Consider the following 19,243-nt stretch of genomic DNA (forward strand, 5'->3'; position numbering starts at 1 on the left):
AGAGACGAAATGTAAGTAATTACAAGACACAGCTCTATATTTATTTATTTGCTGACTTAGGTGTGCAGTATATCACACTTGACTTCTCTATAAGTCTTCTGTTCTTTTAAACTCTTTTAATAGTTTTCCATCCCCTTACAATGCATTCAGATATTAACACTGTAGGTTTCATTCATGATGTATATCTTTATTGTATTTGGATGGTTTAGAGTCTTTATGTCTTCTAATGTGATATCTGAGGTGTCTTGTTTAGTTCTTTGTTTACTTGTTGATGGCCTCCATAAAATATCCACCTTTAACCTACTGTTCACCTGTCTGGGGATGTTTCTGGTGAAACCAACAATTTTGGGCTAGACTTTTCCCCTCAAAATAAAAACACAGTACACATAAGTCATTCCAGAACATGTTCAAGGAGTTCAGCACCCCACTGGCAGGGGCTGCAGGAGCCACTGTGATGCCAGTCTTGTCAAATGCCAGCTCCTCAAAATAAGTACCTCTGACAGCCACATACTGTCACCTGAACTGCCAGGAGCCGAGGACATTTTGCAGAGCAAAACCTCTGTCAGAATAAAGTAGATTTTAAGAGCAATATAAGTATATGTAGGAACTGATTGAAACTAAACAAAATTACTCCTTAGGAAATCTAATAGAGGAAATGAAGAGATGGGCATCCTTGGCTGATCAGAAATGGGGAAGACATCAGTAAAGAGTAAGAAATGAAATGCAGAATGGAACTGAGTTTTGAAGCATCTTGACAGGCAGCTTTAGTTTTATGTGCTAGAATCAACTGTGAGATGGTAGGTGGAGTAAGTGGGCCAAATCAATGGACTCGCAGGATGAACTTAGCAGCAGCATTCCAGATGGTTGGTTTACTAAGATGGGGTTGGTTAAACCCACGACAGAGACACTTATTTCAATAAAATAGAAAATTCTGAGACACTACCTTAGATTTTTAGCTAGGAAGTGATAGGAAAATACTATTTGAAATGTACTGTTCAAAAAGAGTGAAGAAGATGTGCACATAAACTGGTGATGATATCCTGGGGAGTAATCTGCATGAAAAATGACCTCTGGAGTTATGGGTTTGACTGACAGACAGGCAGGCAGGGTGGCAATAGAACCAATAACTGAGGAAAGAAGTAGCACGAGAGTGCTGAAGCTTTGTCTTTGCACTGTTGAAATTAAAAAATGAGAAGGAAATGTCACAGGCAGAGGTTAGCATCCTAGACTGAAGTTTAGGGTTCTTATTTGTTTACATGATAAATGGGAATATGTTATGAAAGGAAGCTGGCTGCAGTGCTACAGGAGGGAGTCTGGAAGGCACAATCTGTCTTGATCCAAATATCCCTGTCAACCATTTACCAACAGCAGGAGACCATTCTTGTGGGAATCCTTGCAAATTAAAGCAATAAAAATAGCTGGTGAACTGAGGCACAGGAAAAGAAGTGAAAGTGGGCAAACAATTATATTTTAAAATTAAGGACTTAAAATATGAATGTATATAAAAAAGAAAGGCAAGAAATAAATTGGGTTGAAGCCATCAGTTTGAAAATATACTTGCTTTGCAAATGGTAGTAAGAAGGAATTCACAGATTTTCATATTGTATCTTTTGCTAAGTATACAATCAGTCCCTGTTGAATATTCTGATCAAAATCCAATTCTTTTGGTTTCACTCTGCTGCTGCAAAGGTGACAACAGTTCAAAACACAGTCAATCTTCAGCAAGATTTTATTTTTAATTCCTAGATGCACATAAGGTTATGTAAATAATTAAAACAAAAGTCAAAATACATGATTATGTGAAATAGTATATTTTGGTCTTTCATAAAAACTGGGTAGAAATGTTTCTATTTTGACAGTGCACAATGGCTGTACTGTAGAGGTTTGCAATACTCTGCTAGCTAAATATTGAGTGGATGGCAGAGAAGGATAAACTGAGTTCTGTTCTATGCTCCAGCATTTTTCTATCCCTTTCCTTTCTCTTGCCCTCAAGTTTACTTTCTCAGGTCTCTTTATTTAACCTGTCCCAGTTCCATCTCTTCAAGTGGTTGGTTCCAGTACTATTGTCCCTGTGCAGCAAGTCCTGCTCACCTCTTTGGTATCGTTCTGCTCACCTCAAAGTTCTTGCACATTCAGTTCCAATCTCTACTGTACCTCAATCAAGTGATAAATCTCTCTCTTTTCAAACTGAAGCCCACAAGAGGCAGATGCCACAGAGAAAACAGGTGAGACAGGATCTCTTCTATCAGTTTGAGCTCCCAGACCGAGCCAGCACGGCTTGTTCCAGGCTCACTCTGTACTGTAGTGAAAGCTCCGCTTGCTCTGGACTGGGCATGGTAAGGGCACACACAGTCCTCAGGGGAGTTCACTGCTACAGTTTAAATTCACACAAAACACATGCAAATGGCTATTTTTCACTTGGCAAAATGTGCATGGATTTTCATAAGAAAACCAAAAGTACAACTTTGTAAGGCACTGCTGACCCCTGTGTGCCACTTTGACAATACATCCCCAGCTGTTTCCCTACATTTGCTTTGAAACTACCTAATGTTTCCAAATAGGTAAAAACCTGAAAATTTGACAACTTCCTGTGAAAAATCAGTTACATTTATGAGGTCATGTGAGCTGCTCTCCACTTATTCCTCTCAAATAACATAGGAGGTTATCCATTCACTTCAGCAGAAGCAGAATCAACCTCTTTATTATTATTTTAACTTCTTAATGCATCTTTATAATTTTATTCACATGTCTGTTCCACCTGAGCATATTCTCTCAGTGTAGGAAATCCTATTTCCAGCTTTTAGACAGAAATCCCTTGGGAAAACATTTGGCTGTACGGTCTGCTTCTGACTGTATTCCAGAGGGGCTGCCCAAAGTTAGCAGCATTACCCTGTACATACCTTGGTGTACATGAGAAAAGTAGTTTATTTGTAGGAAATGATGGCATTAGATCCTGCTCTCCAGAGGTTTTTTTCCTAGTTGTATGTGGGATTTAGCTTTACACAGCCCATTTACAGCAGCAACAGCTGCACACCTAATCCCTGTGTGCTGCTTGAAAAAAGCACCCATCTTTCCCGGCATTTTTGTAATTGAGGTAGATCAAGAAGATACCACATCAAATAATCACTGCACTTTGCAGCCACTCAGTGTTTCAATATGCAAATAGGAAATCAGAAAATTAGTGCCAAAAAAAAAGAAAGTGAGGTTAAAAAAGGTAAACTATTACTGGGACAGTAGTTCAGGTCTGACTCAACCACTGTATGTATAAAGATAGAATGTTTTCTGGTGTGATGGAAATGCATAAACAAACTGCTGAGTGCCAGGGAGCTGTCAGTGTTTAAAACCAAGGTGTGAAGAGAGAACATGATCTCTACAAGGCCACTCAAGAAGCAAGAAAGATACGTCCAAATCTCAGTTCCTATCTTCCAACTCCTAGTTCAGGCTTCTATATAAAATTTGAGTTAGGAAAACTCACTGATTATTAGGCTCTTGTTTTAGAGAAAAAGAGATAAAATATGGAAGGATTTTTAATTCTTGAATAACGGGACATGAATAACACAGTTTCCTCTAATTAGAATGTTGTGATCAAAATCAGTCTAGAGGTGTTAAACTCCATATATTTTAATTCTGCTACATGTAAACTTTATGTTCTTCCAGGAACTTTGAGTTGTAATTTAGTTATTTATAGTCTTCATATTTATTGTACTGTAATTTACAATGTTTATGACATAATATTGGACTTGTTTTTCACTGCAAATATTTTCAACAAAACCACAAATTCATTAGCAATATGATGATTGGTTCCTAACTACAACAAACAAACCTCACCTTCAGTCACAAAGAATCATATTATTCCCTCAAACCTCCTAAAAACAAATAAGTCAAATCAAATGTTTTTGCTTCAATATTGTGACCTTGTTGCTGTTAAAACAGAATTCAATTTGAATTATACTGAATAACACATTAACTTAAAATAATTCCTAAGTCTCTCTCAAATCTTTAAATTATTATATATTCACATTCAAATTTACATCTGTTCCTGTTTATATTGTTCTTCATTTGAATGGCCAGATTTCTTCTCCTTTTTTATCTTCCTAAATGCTTTTTAATGCTCCTTTTATCAGACTGATGCCATCCAGGTAAGATTTTCATTCCTGTGTACTGAACCCCCTTCTTTTTATTAAGCATTCTTCACTTAATTCTATCAAAAATTATCCATATCCAAAGGTGATCTTTCATCCAGTGCATGTTGTACATAAGGCTATAATTTCATCTGACCTTTTATGGGAATGGACTGCATCTGTTCATTTTGAAAAAAGATTAAATTTTGTGCCTAACTGAAGTGTCCCAGGTATTGTTCTTCCTTGTGACTGTCAGAATCAAGCTTTGGCTGTGATAACAAGAGACAGATTTTAACACAGGAGTTACCACGCAATGTTTGTGCCTTTCTCTATGCACATAACTCACTTTATTTTCAGTGGAATTATCTGCTTCAATCAGAGCTGCAGGACCAGACCCATCCTATTGACTTTCCTACATACATCCCAGCTACAGAAGAGCCTGTTTCTGTAAAACCAGAACTGCCACCCCAAATTCACTGTTCTGCTCTTTTATCCCTCTCATGCTGATAGCAAGATATGTTTATGAGCTTCCCATTTCACAAGAACATGGTGTGATTTGGCACAACTCTTCATAGTTCTCGTTTGTGCTGGTTCAGCTGTGTCTCACACATGCCCACTCAACTGATTTTACTCAATTGGGAGTAAAATCCTTAAATGTCAAAAGTCATAGATTTAAATATGAAGACAAAGTAATGCAAGAATGATAGATTTGGTGAAATAAAAAATCCTTCTAAATTATATAAGTCTAATTTGTATTTTTAGTTACTGACATAAATGCAGATTAGGATCTTTGTAAGGAAATGATGGAATCAGTTTTCTGCAGTGTTCTGGGATTTAATATTAAGTACAAGGGAAAATACTGTTCACTGTACTTTTAATACAGCATTGGTCAGCACTGTCTGCTCTTGATGAAAAATACTAGCTTGTGACTGCAACACAGACTGTGAATAGTAGAAGCAGGATATTTTCCTACTTATATCCAAAGATCCCAGGGGTTTTTCCCACTGACTTCAGAGAGAAAGAAGACTGGGTTCTGGTGACTGACTCAAGCCCTGGTGACGTCAGTAGGAATATTTTCTTTCATTTTTACAGCATTTTGATTAGACCCTTGGAGAGGACTAGCACTGATGACTGAAGCACTCTAAACTAATCAGACTGTATCTGCAAAATGTGCACGTTCTTCCTAGAAGTTCACTACATACTATTGCACAGTTCTCTCAGGAGGTGAAAGCTATTTTATCTTTTCATCAAATATTATCTTCTTTCTAAAATGTTTGTTTCACCTAAATTATATCCTTAGCCTGAGAAGTCTCAAACAGAGCATGGCTGATATTTCTTTCCCTTTTTCACTCCAGAGAGAAAAGCTTTTCTTTCTCTCCTTTTCGGATCTCTCTGGCCCCTTCAAACAGGTCCCACTGTAACCAGCCTTGTTATGATACACCTGCGGTGGAAAAGCTTCCCTTTTGCAGATATTTCTCTATTTAATTCATGCTATTTCTTGTTCTAACCCATGCTGGAAGTTATTTGTGTTCAAAGCCCTTTTTACCCAGTCTCTTCTCTCCTTGAGGAAACTTGACTGATTGCCAGCTACAGCTGTGTGCCAGAGAGCAGGAAAAATACATCCATGGAAGCAGGCTATAGGTATTAGGGTTTTCTCAAAGGGGGAGGTAACACCAATCAGCACATAATTAGAAAGGAATCACATTTTTTCCTCAGGACCATTCAGCATAAATTCAGACAGAATCAGGGGGTTTTTTGCAACTTAAACACTTAGTAATCAGAAAAAGCTGGAATTCAATGCCATGGAGAGAATACTGTCAGATATTTGTATCTGTTCAAGATCTGTTTTGTCTTCTGATATTGTTAATATTCAATGAACAGAAGATGATCACTGCATGTGTTACTTTCACCTGTAAATTATCTGGCCTTCCTTATGCTGAAGGGCTCAGACATAGCTGCAAACTTAGCTAACTGCTAGTTGTTTCAGAGAAATATGTGATTAAAGTGTACTTAAAAAGGTAAAAAGTTGCTCTGATGGACAGAATAAATGCTCACAAATTAGTGTTTATTAATTCTTGTTGGCACCAATGACTTAGTGTGCTGCTTGGGGCAAATCTCTTACCTGCTCCATGCCATAGTTCCTGCATGTACAAAATGATACTGGCCAAAAGCAATCTCATTAAATGCAATTAATGCTAGTAAAGTATTTTGAAAACCTCATACAGAAGGTGCTATAAACCTACAATCTGTCATACTGTACCATTTCAGGACCACTTGACCCTCTCTGAAATGCATCCCACTGACATAAAGCACAGCACAAAGCCCCACAGAAAGAATGCATTTAGGAATTATTGCTAGAAATTACACCTACCCAACATACTACTTCCCCAAAGCCATTATTATTTCAGATATACAGATAAACTGTAAATATCCTAGATGAACTTTGTAGAGGACACAATGCACTTTGTATTGAGGGAGTATCCTAACTGGTTTAAAGCACTGGCTCAGGTTTTGATTCACTAGATTATCTGCAAGGCTTAACCAACAACTGGCTCACCTTTGGTATTTCCTATCCAAGTACTCCTCCTGCCCAGTCTTGTTTAGCTGATTGAGTGGTAATGAGATCACTTCCTTAGGTGACACAGCTGCAGGCTGCTCAACTAGTCTTGATTTTTTTTCTAGAAACAGAACATGTGGTACCTTCTGAGGCTGAAAGCAGATTCAGCTGGTTATGTTTCATGACAAGACATTTTGTCCTGTGGTCCCCAGAACTGCCAGTCAGTGCTGACGTTGTGGAGCACAGCTGTCCCCAGGCTGCACCTCCTGTCACCCTGTTGCTTGTCTCAGAGCCATGTTGTGGTTTTGTACATTCCTGCTCAAGGTGTAAGCAAGAGTAAGAACTTCTGTGTTCGTCCTAACACTTGCTGACTTAGTTGTTAACTCAGGGCAGTAAAGCAGAGTACATGTAGACAGGCAATTGCATTTTTATGCTGTAGTCTCCACTGTATAGGACCTGAGTTGGGCACAAGTGGTGTCCTGTTGTAACCTGTTTGTCTATTTTTGGCCACCTCTGCAAAGTACATTTGAAAAGCACAGGTTTGCCAAAGCACTTCATATCAAATTACACAAAACATGAATGCAAAGATTCTAATCTAATAAAGATCTTGAAAACAACTGAAATTTTAGCTTTCTAGTAGAAATAGTTGAGACAGTTTCTGTTGGGCTTGTTTCCAACAGGCTTGACCAGTTTTATGATGGACTTTCTGTTTATTAACCGAGCTACTATTTTTTGCAATTTCTTCATAAGTAACACCATTTGCTCAAGGGAACAATTGTTTCAGATTCAAAATGTCACAATCCTGCTTTCACTGGAACTACATCCTCTCTGACTTTGCCATTCAGTTTTTTAGGTTTGCTTTGGCCTTTTGTAGTAAATTCTTAGAGATCTCATATCAAATATTATATATATGTGTGTATGTATGTATATACATATATATTTCATCATTTAGTGGGGGCTTAGATTTATGGGTTTTCTTTGTTAGTTTCATAAAAGAACTTACATAAATCTTCATCCATAAAAGGTGTATTTGGAATGAACTGTGTGCCTCACAAGAATCCTCAGTGCTTAGCAAGATGGAGTCCATACTTTCCTTTTTTTTCTTTTTTTTTTTTTCATATTTTAAGATTTTTTTCAGTCTCTTTCCTCATTTTTCCTGGTGACGATGCACAAATCAAAAGGAACTAAATCGGGGTTTTGAACGGGAGTAGTGAAAAAAAATTATGCTTGCTCTGAATGACAACCTGAGTAAATGCACTTTGAATTCTTCTGCATAAGTTTTTACATTTAAATACTAGAATGGCAATTTTAAAATTTTGCCTTATATTTGCTTGATCTCAAAGCCCTGTATAGTGTCACTCATGAGAAAACTCACAGACTTCCATCCAACAGCCTCTAATAATACCCATAAACTAGAAATGAATCACATTAGGGAAATAAAGCAATCAAGAGGGTAGCAGACAGCCTACTAGGCAGGGTGAACTTCTCATCTGATACGTTCCATTGCTCTCACACCTCTGAGCTCTGGGAGAGATCATACATCAAATGTGGACTACACGTTTTCAGAAGATGCACTTAGCCTTTTTTCTTGGCTTCCTGTCTAACCTCCTTAAATCAAAGGATCATTATTGTTTGTCATTTTGTCATAGCTCAGCTGGCCATTTTCAATTCATGTAATAACAAACTGGTCTGGGCCTCAGATTTTAGTGCAATGTTTAAAGGTGGTTCATCCTAGAAGTTTATCTCATGTGGCAGCAGATATTGCATAGCTAGTTATTGTGATTGAAACGCTCTGTGAAGTTGAGGAGCATTCAGACTTTTTAAAGGGATTATGGGGTAGGATCCAGAAGGAAGCGAGCACCCTACACTCCTGTTCTGTTGGGATACTGCATGAACATTACAAGTGACCAGGAGCATTAGCTGGATAAGAAACAGTCTGCATTAAAGAGAACCCTGGCACTCACTGGTTTAGCTTAAATCACTCATGTTCTCCAAAGCTAGGTTTCAGTAGCAGTTAAGAGTCTTTTCCATAATCTCTGGCTTCTCCTCTCAGTTTAGTCTCCTTAAGTAGCACAAACTTCACCCACAAAGAAGAGGTTTCCTGAGGGAAAACAAAATCTTACTGAAACTTTCTCATACTGTTGACTAAGTTAATCATTGCTCATAGCTCAGAGACTTCAGATTTTCTTTGCATCAACTGCTGACATTCACACATTAAGGTCATTTGACTCAATGCTTATGTCAGCAGGTAAAATGAACACTTAACATTGGAGAAAGTTACATTTTACTTAACAAGGGCCATTAGTTTGCTAGCACTGCCCTTATTTGATAGCATTAGAAGGGCAGCAGCCCTACCAAAGGCACTGCTGTTCATTGTTCATGTTTTCCAGTTACTTCAAAATAATTGTACTTTTTGTACACAAAAATTATTTTCTTTCCAGAATACATTAATCATTATTAAATTTGTATCTCTATAGACTCTTAATGTGACAGAAGAAAAATTTGTATTGGATACACTAGCAGGATGCACAGAATACAAATCCATATTGGATGTGGTGGTCAATGCCTTTTACGTTCAGGATGGGAGATACTGCCCCATTTCTGAGCGTAATCTTTATATAGGTAAGATGTCTTTACAATACCAAATGTGTTTACCACAAAATTTTAAAAAATATAATTTTACTAGTGTAAGTCTTGGTATTGTATTACGTTGGAAGCACTGTCATTGTGTCTAGTGCAGTGTGAAGTACAGGACCTTTTCTAATGTCCTAATGAATGTGAAGTCCAAAATCTGAAATTGTTATTTAGTCTGAAATCTTTCAGGTGTAAACTGGAATTTTACCTAAGAAGGGTAAGATGCAGTTGGAAAATAGCAGCAGTGGCTGGAAGAAGCTTCTTGGAAGTTTAACCATCCTTTTAAAAAAATGTTCTTCAGTGATTTCCCTTTATTCTTTTTTATGCAACCCAGTACTTCTGCCATTCAGATACAAAAATGTGCAACAATGCTCTGTGTGCTGAAGGACACAGCACATCTCACAGTATGCAGACATAATTGTCTCTCTCCATGAGTGGGTTTCTTCATTCACAATGACCATCACAATGACAGAAGTAACTGAAGATACTATCTTAAGGAGTAAGATAGTATCTATCTCCAGGAGTGAGGTCAATTAGCTCCAGGAGTGAGGTCAATTATTTTCATTTTATTAGTTACTTGGTTAGAATCAGATCTGCTACAATTATATCTGATAGTATCTACCCAGTTAATTAGGGTAGTTACTATTCCCAAAGTTATTTCAGGTATTGAGAAGTACATGAAAAAATTAATTTAAAAAATATTTTATGCTATTTATTTAATACACACATGCTGAGGTTGATCTGTTAAGTCCCTAAATAAGTTGGAATCACAAATACCTCTGTCACTGGTTCTCTAAGTCAGTTAAGTTCTGAATCTTTGTGAGTATATTCAAAAATCCATTTAATTCAGAGTGGTTGAAAATTACAAATAAACTTATCTAATATAAATAGATCTACATTTTATGTTTTAAAAGCTAGTAAATTTTAATTACAGTTCTGGTCGCTTCTGTCTCAGTCTGGAAAAGTACAGAAATCTAAATCAAACAACAAACAAAAGGGAGCCTAAACTGTCAAGGATGAAATTATTAGTGTATTGAGTTTATTTCTAAATGGTAATGCTTCATTGTCTCCATTTCTCCAGAGCCATGTTTTTCATTGTCTAGGGCACATAAATTATACCTTTAAGCTGAGTGATGCTATAATTGGATTGTCAGGACTGGTCCACTCAAAAGCTTCCATTAATCATAGGCAGAGGGTAGGAACAGAAAATTTTCCTTTATCAACAAGTTGAGAGTCTAAGGTCATTGGCTTACATTTTTTTTAAGCTGCTTGTGATTCCCTTTGCCAAGCTGCATTGACACTTAAATGATCAAAGCTGCTTATAAAGGCTGTTGCTATGTGTGAGCAGATTTGAATTTAATAAAGCTTGTAGGAGATAAATGTATATTCTGCTAAGACTGATTAAATATGTAGCTGTACTAAAGCACATGAGATTGAAGCCTAAAGATACACTGAGTTGGCTGCAGCACATTGGCCAGAATTTTCTGATTTTACCATTACAGTTTGGTGGCGGCTAAAACACTGCACTGTAAGTGAAGCCTGATTGATCAAAGTGAGTGAGGACAAATGAAAGCTGATACAGGAGCCCATGAACTTTACAGGTCTACTAAAATTTCACAGTACTGATTGTGCCTCTTCCTGTATCATAGAACAGAATCATAAATCATTTAGGTTGGAAAAGACCTCTAAGATCATTGAACTGTGTACTTGCCATAGAGAGTGCAAGATTCAGGTTTGAAATTTCACAATTTAAAAACTTGATTTTATTCCAGTTCAGAATAAAAACAAAGGTTACAACATTTTACGCAATATGGTCACTTGGGAAAAAAAGCGAAGTAAATACAGGAACTATTAAAAATTATGTTTGATTTTTTTGTTGTCTATAATGTTGTTATGTGTAATGATCTATGAATTTGTAACAGAAGAGTAAGAGCTGTCCTCTCAAAACATTAAAACCAGAGTATGTTTAAAAATTCATTATCAAAACTGTTTAAAATTAAGGTAACAGTCTATATCACAGACTATGTTGAGTAAAGGGTTATTAGATATAGTATAGGTTTACTAGAATTGAGTATAGGTTTATTTAGTATATTGAGTTTAGTTTTATTAGAATTGAGTATGGGTTTATTTAGTATATTGAGTTTAAGTTTATTAGAATTGCCTGCTGCATTTTAAATGTATGCATCTTTTGATAGTTATCTGTTATCTAGCTACTTTTCAACTAGAAGAGATTGGTCTTCGGCACTTCAGTAGAATTGTGAAATCCTTGGACACTGCAAAAATGCAACAGGTACAAAACATGTAAAAAATAGCTGTTCATTGTGTTTGATTAATCAGATTATTTTTCTGAACTTTGAGAATAAATTAAATGGAGAAATTACTGTTATTTTCTGTTAAAATTCAGAAATTTAATTTGTATTTTTTTACCAAAAACCCTTCAATTTCTTTACTTAGAGGATGATTCTTATATTCAAAGATCAATTTAAATGTATTTTGTATCATCTGAGAAGGTCAAATAATCACATAATTTACAGTTTATGTCATTTACAATTGTCCCTTTAAGTTGCACACCCACTCTTGCCTCTGCTCACATTCTTTCTTTGACTTTAGACAGGAGATGTATTTTCCATATGCAATGAACCTGTTGAAACTTGCAGTTCCTGATGTTTAGTGTTCTTCTTTTCCTGAACAATCCACTGCCACTTTCATTATCAAACCTATTGTACTTCCATCACTTTTTCTCCTTCCCAAAAACACTGGCTGGCTGGGAGCTATGCATGTACCAATTGCCCCAGTACAACATGCAACTGACCAAACCACTGCTGCCAAATAAAAAGTGGGACGACAAAACTCTGCTTCCCTGTCCTTTTCTGAAGTAATGAATTTGGGGGTTGCTCCACCATTTGTTTGCTATTTTTCATTGTAACTGTAGAAATATAATTATCTTCTTCTTCTCTTTCAAAATCAAAGTGCTAATTATCTTAAAAGCTATGTTGTACAGAGGAGCAGAGGGATAAATTGAGCAGCAGTGCTTTCTCATAAGCCGTGTTTTCTCAGGAAAATGGGCTAAAAATTAAATCACTGGTGACACAGCATCTGCAACCTTTGATTATCCAGATGTTTCAAAGCATAGTTCAAATACGCTGTTTGAATAACAAAGATGGAATTAAAGAGATAGGCAAATTTTAATAATTAATACTCAAAAGGCTAAGGTTTATCCTTATAGTGATTACTTTGAATGTTCATGTGGATGCCAGTGTCTCTTTAATGAATAGAGTTGCTTTGCAATAGGGACAGAGTAGGTTAAGTTGTCTGGTTTTAGATGGACTTACTATGGAATGCTTATTATTAATTCCATTCAGAGACAAAAATTATATATTTCATTAACAGTTAGAAAGAACAGAGGAGTGGCTGGAAGAATTATCATAATCTGGTAGACAGACAAATCACTCTGTCTAAAATGCTCTCCCAGCCCCTTCTTTGGTAAACATCTTAGACACAAGCTACTGGATTGGATGCATCTTGAGCTCATTCAGCTAGCAACACAATTTTCCCACATCATGCCAATTATCTCTTGTTGATTCCATTCATCTAGCTTTATGTGGCTTAAGCATCAGTGCCCTGATGTTCTGGTTTAGATTATGCCTCCTTCCTTCTCTGGAATAACTCTTGTCTGATAGGGAAGTACTGCATATTCCAGTGTTGTACACCTGCTATCATTGTAGCAGGTGTGACTTGGTTTGTTTAAGTATCTTACCAGATCCTCCATGGTACCTAGATTTCCTTTTCTTGTATTAGAACAGTTTCTTTGTCTCCAAAGTGATGCTAGATGAAATTAATGCACCTGCAGCAGAAGATTTAGAAGCAGCATTTTGTCCCCCCAGCAACAGAGACAAAAGAGCAGAAGGCAGATCTGCAGCCTTAGCAACAAAGGTTATCAGAAATTTGGGAACCTCCTTCAGGATGCTGACCTCTAGGCTAGATTTTGCCTGATGACTATTGTGTCTGAGTTCAGTTAAGACACTGAAAAATATTCACATATATTTACATAGGACAGATTTACTTCAATTAAAAAATAAATTCAGCACATCACAGGATGAGTGGAATTTTCTTCATCATGCAGATAAACCTCACTCAAATGAATAGTCTTCAGGTGAATGATGTCGATGTATGGGAAGATTTAAGGCCTTTCTCTTAAAGACCTGTATGATGGAATCCATTCAACTCACAGTGTTTCCTTATGTTTGATGAATGTTCAAATATTTTCATTTAGGCAGAATAACAATGCTACCTCACTTACACATGTTCGTCTGCTTGAACAGCAAATCACAAGCTCTCATTCTGTAATATTAATAGTACATGTAACATTTTTTATGGTGATATAATTATGGAACCATAGGATAAAACCCATTCTTGTAACTATAGTGTGATTATTCTTTTAAGAAATTAGCCATGCATTGCTGGCTCAAATCTATTTTTGTATTCTATTATTCTACATGCTATTCTTCTACATTTATTTTAAAATTTAAGGGTTTGTGTGTTAGAGAAAATACACTATTGAAATAAAAAGTTGAAGTAAACAGCTTTGTAATTTCTGAATTGTCTTGTAAAAAATACAAAATACAAAGTGTTTTCTTTCTAGCAGTTAAGAACCTGTTTTTTTCTGCTTCATATTCTGATTGCTTCTAACAGCAGTTCTACAGAACTTCTGAGATAATCAAAGGAATATCACTACATAAGAACTGGGCATTGTAATAGAATTTAAGATGAGGTAGGAATAGCAGAACATGATCAGCCTCATGGTGGATGGTGGGTAAAACCAGACCAAGCTGGGTCAATGTTTCCAGGTAGTGGCTGATCTGTATGGAGAAACAGAACATGCTGTTTCCTGCAGTTATTCCCTTAATTCAAGAGTCAAAATCTTATATTCTGAATGTAAGCATTTCAGCTTTGCAAGTGCCTCCATGGATGTAAAGATAATACTAGATGAGGAAATTTACCATTTTTTATTTATTTTCTAGAAATCTGTATGATCCCACTGTGTAAAAGTGTCTTAAGAATATTAAGTTCAAATTCTCAAAAGTAAGGTATTAATTCAGCCCACCTGTAAAAGTGCATTACAAAACAGTCTTTGATTATACACACTTGTGTTACTACTGCCAGAGAATACACTAAAATATAAACATGGGTACAATTCATGGCTGGTGTAATTCCATCACTTCCAGAAGGGAAATGGTTCTTCATTATCATGCTGTCTGAGTAGTGAACGTTTTGGAATGTTCAAGACAGCGGAGTAAGCAGAATAATGCTGTTACCAAATGACTGCCAGTGACTTTGCTAAGGAGACAGAGCCTGGTAACATCCAAACAGAAATCTGAGAGAAGCCTCATTCTGCTACTGTAAAAGCAATCACTGCTGATACTGGGTTTTTCATCTGTGTCACGTGGTGAAAGACAAAACAGAAATATTAGGAATTGTTCCTAGCAATTCAGTTCACAAAACAGAAAAGTTTCTTTTGTCTTATCACCATCTGTGATAGGGATTATCCATATGATTGTGGACTTTGGTTCAGGTACACTCTGGTAGAAATGATGTCCAGTCATCCTACATTGCCATTTGCAATCCCTGCAGTGCCTGAATGACCATTCCAGGGCTGTGTTCCAAGAATTCTCTGGTATGATGCATATTGTGGCATATCCTTACTGTAGCATTTGTCTGGGGACTGTGACTAAAACAGTGTAAAAATATACATCACAGTGTTGATATCTGATTACACAGTTCTCTGTACCTCAGGAGTACATAATAGCATTTATCAATCACATCATTACCTATTTGTTTTAATATGGAGGGAAATGTTAGTAACCAGTACAGGACCGGTGCTGCTGTAGGAAGCCTCAGGCTGTAACAGCCAGCTCTTAAATACAGCAGCTAGAAATCACTGTGTGCCTTTATTATAGTTTCATCTGCCTTGAAGAGTTAGTTGAGTTGCTTTGTAAAAGATAGTTACAGCAAATGTGACAGAGTCAGTGAGAGCTGAAACAGCAATTCAGAGGTTTAGTTTCACATGGCACTGTAGTGGACAGCTGACTGAAGCCTTTGAGGATGGACTAGGCTGTAGAAGAGGACACAGAGAGGGAGGAGTTCAGGTTAATGGAAGCTAGTGAAAAAAAAATTGAATATTTACACATCACCACCTGCAGTATTTCTATTTCTGTGAGCTCTGTGAATACCTAGAAATTTGAAACCAGCTCAAACCTCAGGGCCTGTCATATTTTAAGTGTATCAGCTCATGGTCAATACTGTATTATAATCCTTGTATACACACTTGTCTACATGGGTTTTTATAAACTTCATGTATAGTCAGGGTTTCTCATAAGATCAGTGCCATGGTAGGGGATATGTTGTATGTAATCACACCGACTGCTGGGATAACTGGATGTACAATTTTGTTACAATCACTGGTGGAAATAGTGTCTACACCGTGCATCCTTTCTGCTGGGAGGTATGAATTCAGTCTGGACTTTTGACATTGTATTTACACATTGCAGAAGTACAAATTAGCGTTAGGTGACAAATTTAATCCAATATGCTACAGTGGAACATCCTCTGTAAGGACAATGAATGACTTTCTAGACCCCTGGGATGAAATGCATCCCTCACCATATGCTTATTAAACACCATGGAATCTGGAAGCATCAAAAACCCCAACTTCTTCACAATTCAACACTTAGTTTATAATCAAGTTTTTAGGGATGAAAGAACTTCTTTTGGATGGTATGCTGATAAGCTTACACCTGTAAATTTAGGGAGCAGAAGTAGTTTCTAGACGAGAATGGAAATCCAAAGGGGTAATATCCATTTAGTCCTACATACTGATCAGTCTTTTGACCACCAAAAGCACAGTAGATTAAAATATGGCTAAATTTAAAGGTTAATTCCTTAGAAATGGTCACATCAAGACTATGGATTTCAAATAGCAGGTTTTCTAGATCTGTTGAACATCTGCAGCAAACACCTTGAGTCAAATCTCAGTTGTTTGTAGCTGAATTAGTCACAAAGTTCTGAGGTACCTTGGGCCTGGCACCACATTTGAATTAAGAAGCTCCCTGGTAGTTCTGCAGAACTAAGAACTCGATACAAAGAACTCTATGGCTCTGTGTAAAACAACTGCAGGTGGGGCTGATGCCAAGTCTAATCTAATAAGCTCTACAAGTCTCCATTTAAAGCTTCTCAAAGTGACAGTGCACTGCTTCCCAGTATGTCTCATAATGTCAAAATTATTTAGTGGACCTTTTTGCTTTTACTGTGATTATTTCAGTGTCGTACTTTCATTTCCAATAATTGTAATGGAAGAGCTAAGGTTCAAGTTTGGAATTTATATTGCTGTAAATGATGCAGGCTGAATCTGAGTGCCATTTTTCAAGAGTGTTTCAAAAGGCCAGTTGAATATTTCAAGATTTAAAGAAAGGCTTTTGACCTTCTGGTGAACTGGAGTGGCAAACAAAAGTTCAAATGTCAGTTGTTATTTCTCCAGCATGTAGACCCCTACAATGCATAAGTGTGCCAAATTTCAGTCTTTTCTTTTAATGGGAATATGCCAAGTAATTATATTTCAATAAAAGAAAAAGCCACATTGTATAGCATTTACTATAGTTTTCAGCAGTTCTCTTCTGCCCAGTTCCCAGGGAGCTGAAAAGAATTTAAGTCATTCAGGTGCAGTGTCTGGCCTGACATATTTCTGGGCTTCATGAGTCATCCATTTGTAGATAATCAGAAGTCCACCTTAGGTATATTAGACTCTGGAACTCTATTGTAAAATTATACTAAAATCAGTGTATTCCACTAGTAATTAATTTTGAATAAAATCGTTGTTTCACAATGTTTGAAGTAAATTAAAGATGAATAAACACATCTCTGTGTTGTAGCCTGTAATTTATTTTTTGTTTTGCCACAAAAAAAAATTTAGTATCTATTGGTGTTTCACAAAATAGAGCTAAAAAACATGGGACTGTCCACCAGCTAATAAGAATCTAAAAATACCAAGCATCTGTGTTCGTAATTACAAGGTCAAATACCAGCAAGTTCTTCAGTGGTGTTTGTAGTAAAAGCAACTATCTTTTTGTAGTCTTATATGCAACATGTCTCTAACATTCATATTTAAAAAAAACCACCTATTATTAGTTTCTTAGGTTCTTCTTCAATGACTTGTATCTGAACACATGGATAAAAGATGAATGGAGTCACTTCTACGATTCAGTGTATGTAAAAGAGAACTGGATTGATCCACTCCTAAGGTAAGTAGTACTTAAGTAGCCTGTGGCCACCTCAAAGTTTAAAAGCTGGGGAAAGCTTCCCCTGAAAGCTCACATTTCTGTTAAAGTGTTTCTCCTATTGAAGTCACTCAGAACCCTTCTTGTCTACACAAGTCTTTAGCAATCCCTTTTACTTACCCAGAGGCAAGGTTCTCTCTCGGAAAAGTCCTTTCACAGCTGTTGTACATTTGCTTCCTGATGCCCCAGAACAGATAAAACATGGTACTCTGAGAAAAAGTAAAGTAGAAGGTTCAAATTATCTTAAGTCATGCCTCATCAGTCACTTCAACATCTGTATGACATTAGGTATTTGAAAAAATGTTTGACTTCCCTGATTTTGGCTTTATGCACAGACTTGTTTATACTGATGGTCATAAAATCCCTTCTGAGCAAATCAGATAAGCATATAAGCAAGTCTTTTAAAGTTATTATTTATTTACACAGTTGCAGCACCATTTAACAGCTTAAAGGCTCTGAGGTGCATCAGCTCATTGGTTAGGTGGTGATATGGTAGCAACTGTACCCTTGCCAAACTGGAACATTTTCATGTGGAGAAACAGTAACTCTGCAGCCTACTGGGTCACTTTTTACTCTAATTTTTACCCAGAACAGATTAATTACACCAGTGTGGCTTCAGTCACACATCCTTCTCAATGTAATATAGATTTACCCAGATGATGGCAAACAATGTTAGACAAAAACATGCTATGAACAATATCAGCTGAAAAGGAGTTTTGCATCTGGTTCTGCCCTATCGAAGTCCCTAGAATAATCCTTTCACACTGTGGAGTTTATTAGCACTTCAGCAAATATATAACATAGATTTGGCTTGCACTACGCTGAATTCCACTGAGTTCTACAGGGACCACAGGGATATATCTGAAGCCAGAATTTTACTCAAAATATTCCATTGTAGTGATTCTATTGATAACAAAAGCTTAGAATAGTATAAAAATACAGACAGAGAGATATGGAGATATACATCCATACCCACACAGTTCTTGCACATACACATTCATGCAGGCTAAGGCTTAGGCCACTGCTTGTTTCATTAGCACCAAGTTTATTGGAGCTGTCCTTCACAGTCAGTTACACTCAGTGTAATGAATCCATGTTTTGCCTGGAAGTGGCAAATGTAAGTTATACAAGAATGTTCAAGACTAGATTTAGTTACTGGATTTGAAACATCCTTCGGGGGTCTGAGGATGCAGTGATGAATTTAGTCAGTTCAGTAGCTGAAATTCTTTTAAATGTGTCTTTGTGTTCCTCTTTCTAATATTAATAGAAATAGAATATTAATTAATATGAGGTTAATATAAAGAGTCTTATTTATTTTAATGGAGCTTCATTACTTGCATAAGTTACTTGCAAGCCTTACCCTGTAATGACAGTACTACCTAAGATAACAGTCATATAAACAACTTAGAGTAAGTTTGCATTGTCATCTGCTTTTTAAGTCCTGGGGAAGCTCCATTGCATGTGTAATATGTAAGGATATAACATATATAGAGGAAGAATAACTGGCTTGAAGCTATCACTGTAATTAGACTGTGATACCCTGTTTCTGTTTTACCTTTAATCTGCATCTTCCTTAGAAGTAGTCTGAACCTTGATACAAG

At 36.7% G+C, this 19,243-nt stretch overlaps 1 protein-coding gene and 1 long non-coding RNA gene across 4 annotated transcripts in view; one reads left to right on the top strand and one right to left on the bottom strand.

Moving 5' to 3' along the window:
- CFAP99 (cilia and flagella associated protein 99) overlaps positions 1 to 19,243 on the top strand; it is a 53,189-nt gene that overhangs the window by 5,451 nt on the left and 28,495 nt on the right. For all 3 annotated transcript variants that reach the window (XM_068188505.1, XM_068188507.1, XM_068188504.1), the window contains exons 3-5: positions 9,156 to 9,300; positions 11,508 to 11,602; positions 17,494 to 17,606. In XM_068188505.1, coding sequence (XP_068044606.1) covers positions 9,156 to 9,300; positions 11,508 to 11,602; positions 17,494 to 17,606 — 353 coding nt within the window. The remainder of the gene's footprint in view (positions 1 to 9,155; positions 9,301 to 11,507; positions 11,603 to 17,493; positions 17,607 to 19,243) is intronic.
- Positions 3,855 to 19,097, bottom strand: LOC137472957 (uncharacterized). The gene is made up of 3 exons (XR_010998529.1): positions 17,763 to 19,097; positions 8,643 to 8,779; positions 3,855 to 8,286 (listed from the first exon to the last, which is right to left on the bottom strand). It is a non-coding gene; the product is annotated as an uncharacterized lncRNA (long non-coding RNA).

Source organism: Anomalospiza imberbis, chromosome 4, assembly GCF_031753505.1.
Source record: "Anomalospiza imberbis isolate Cuckoo-Finch-1a 21T00152 chromosome 4, ASM3175350v1, whole genome shotgun sequence".
Classification (NCBI taxonomy): Eukaryota; Metazoa; Chordata; class Aves; order Passeriformes; family Viduidae; genus Anomalospiza; species Anomalospiza imberbis.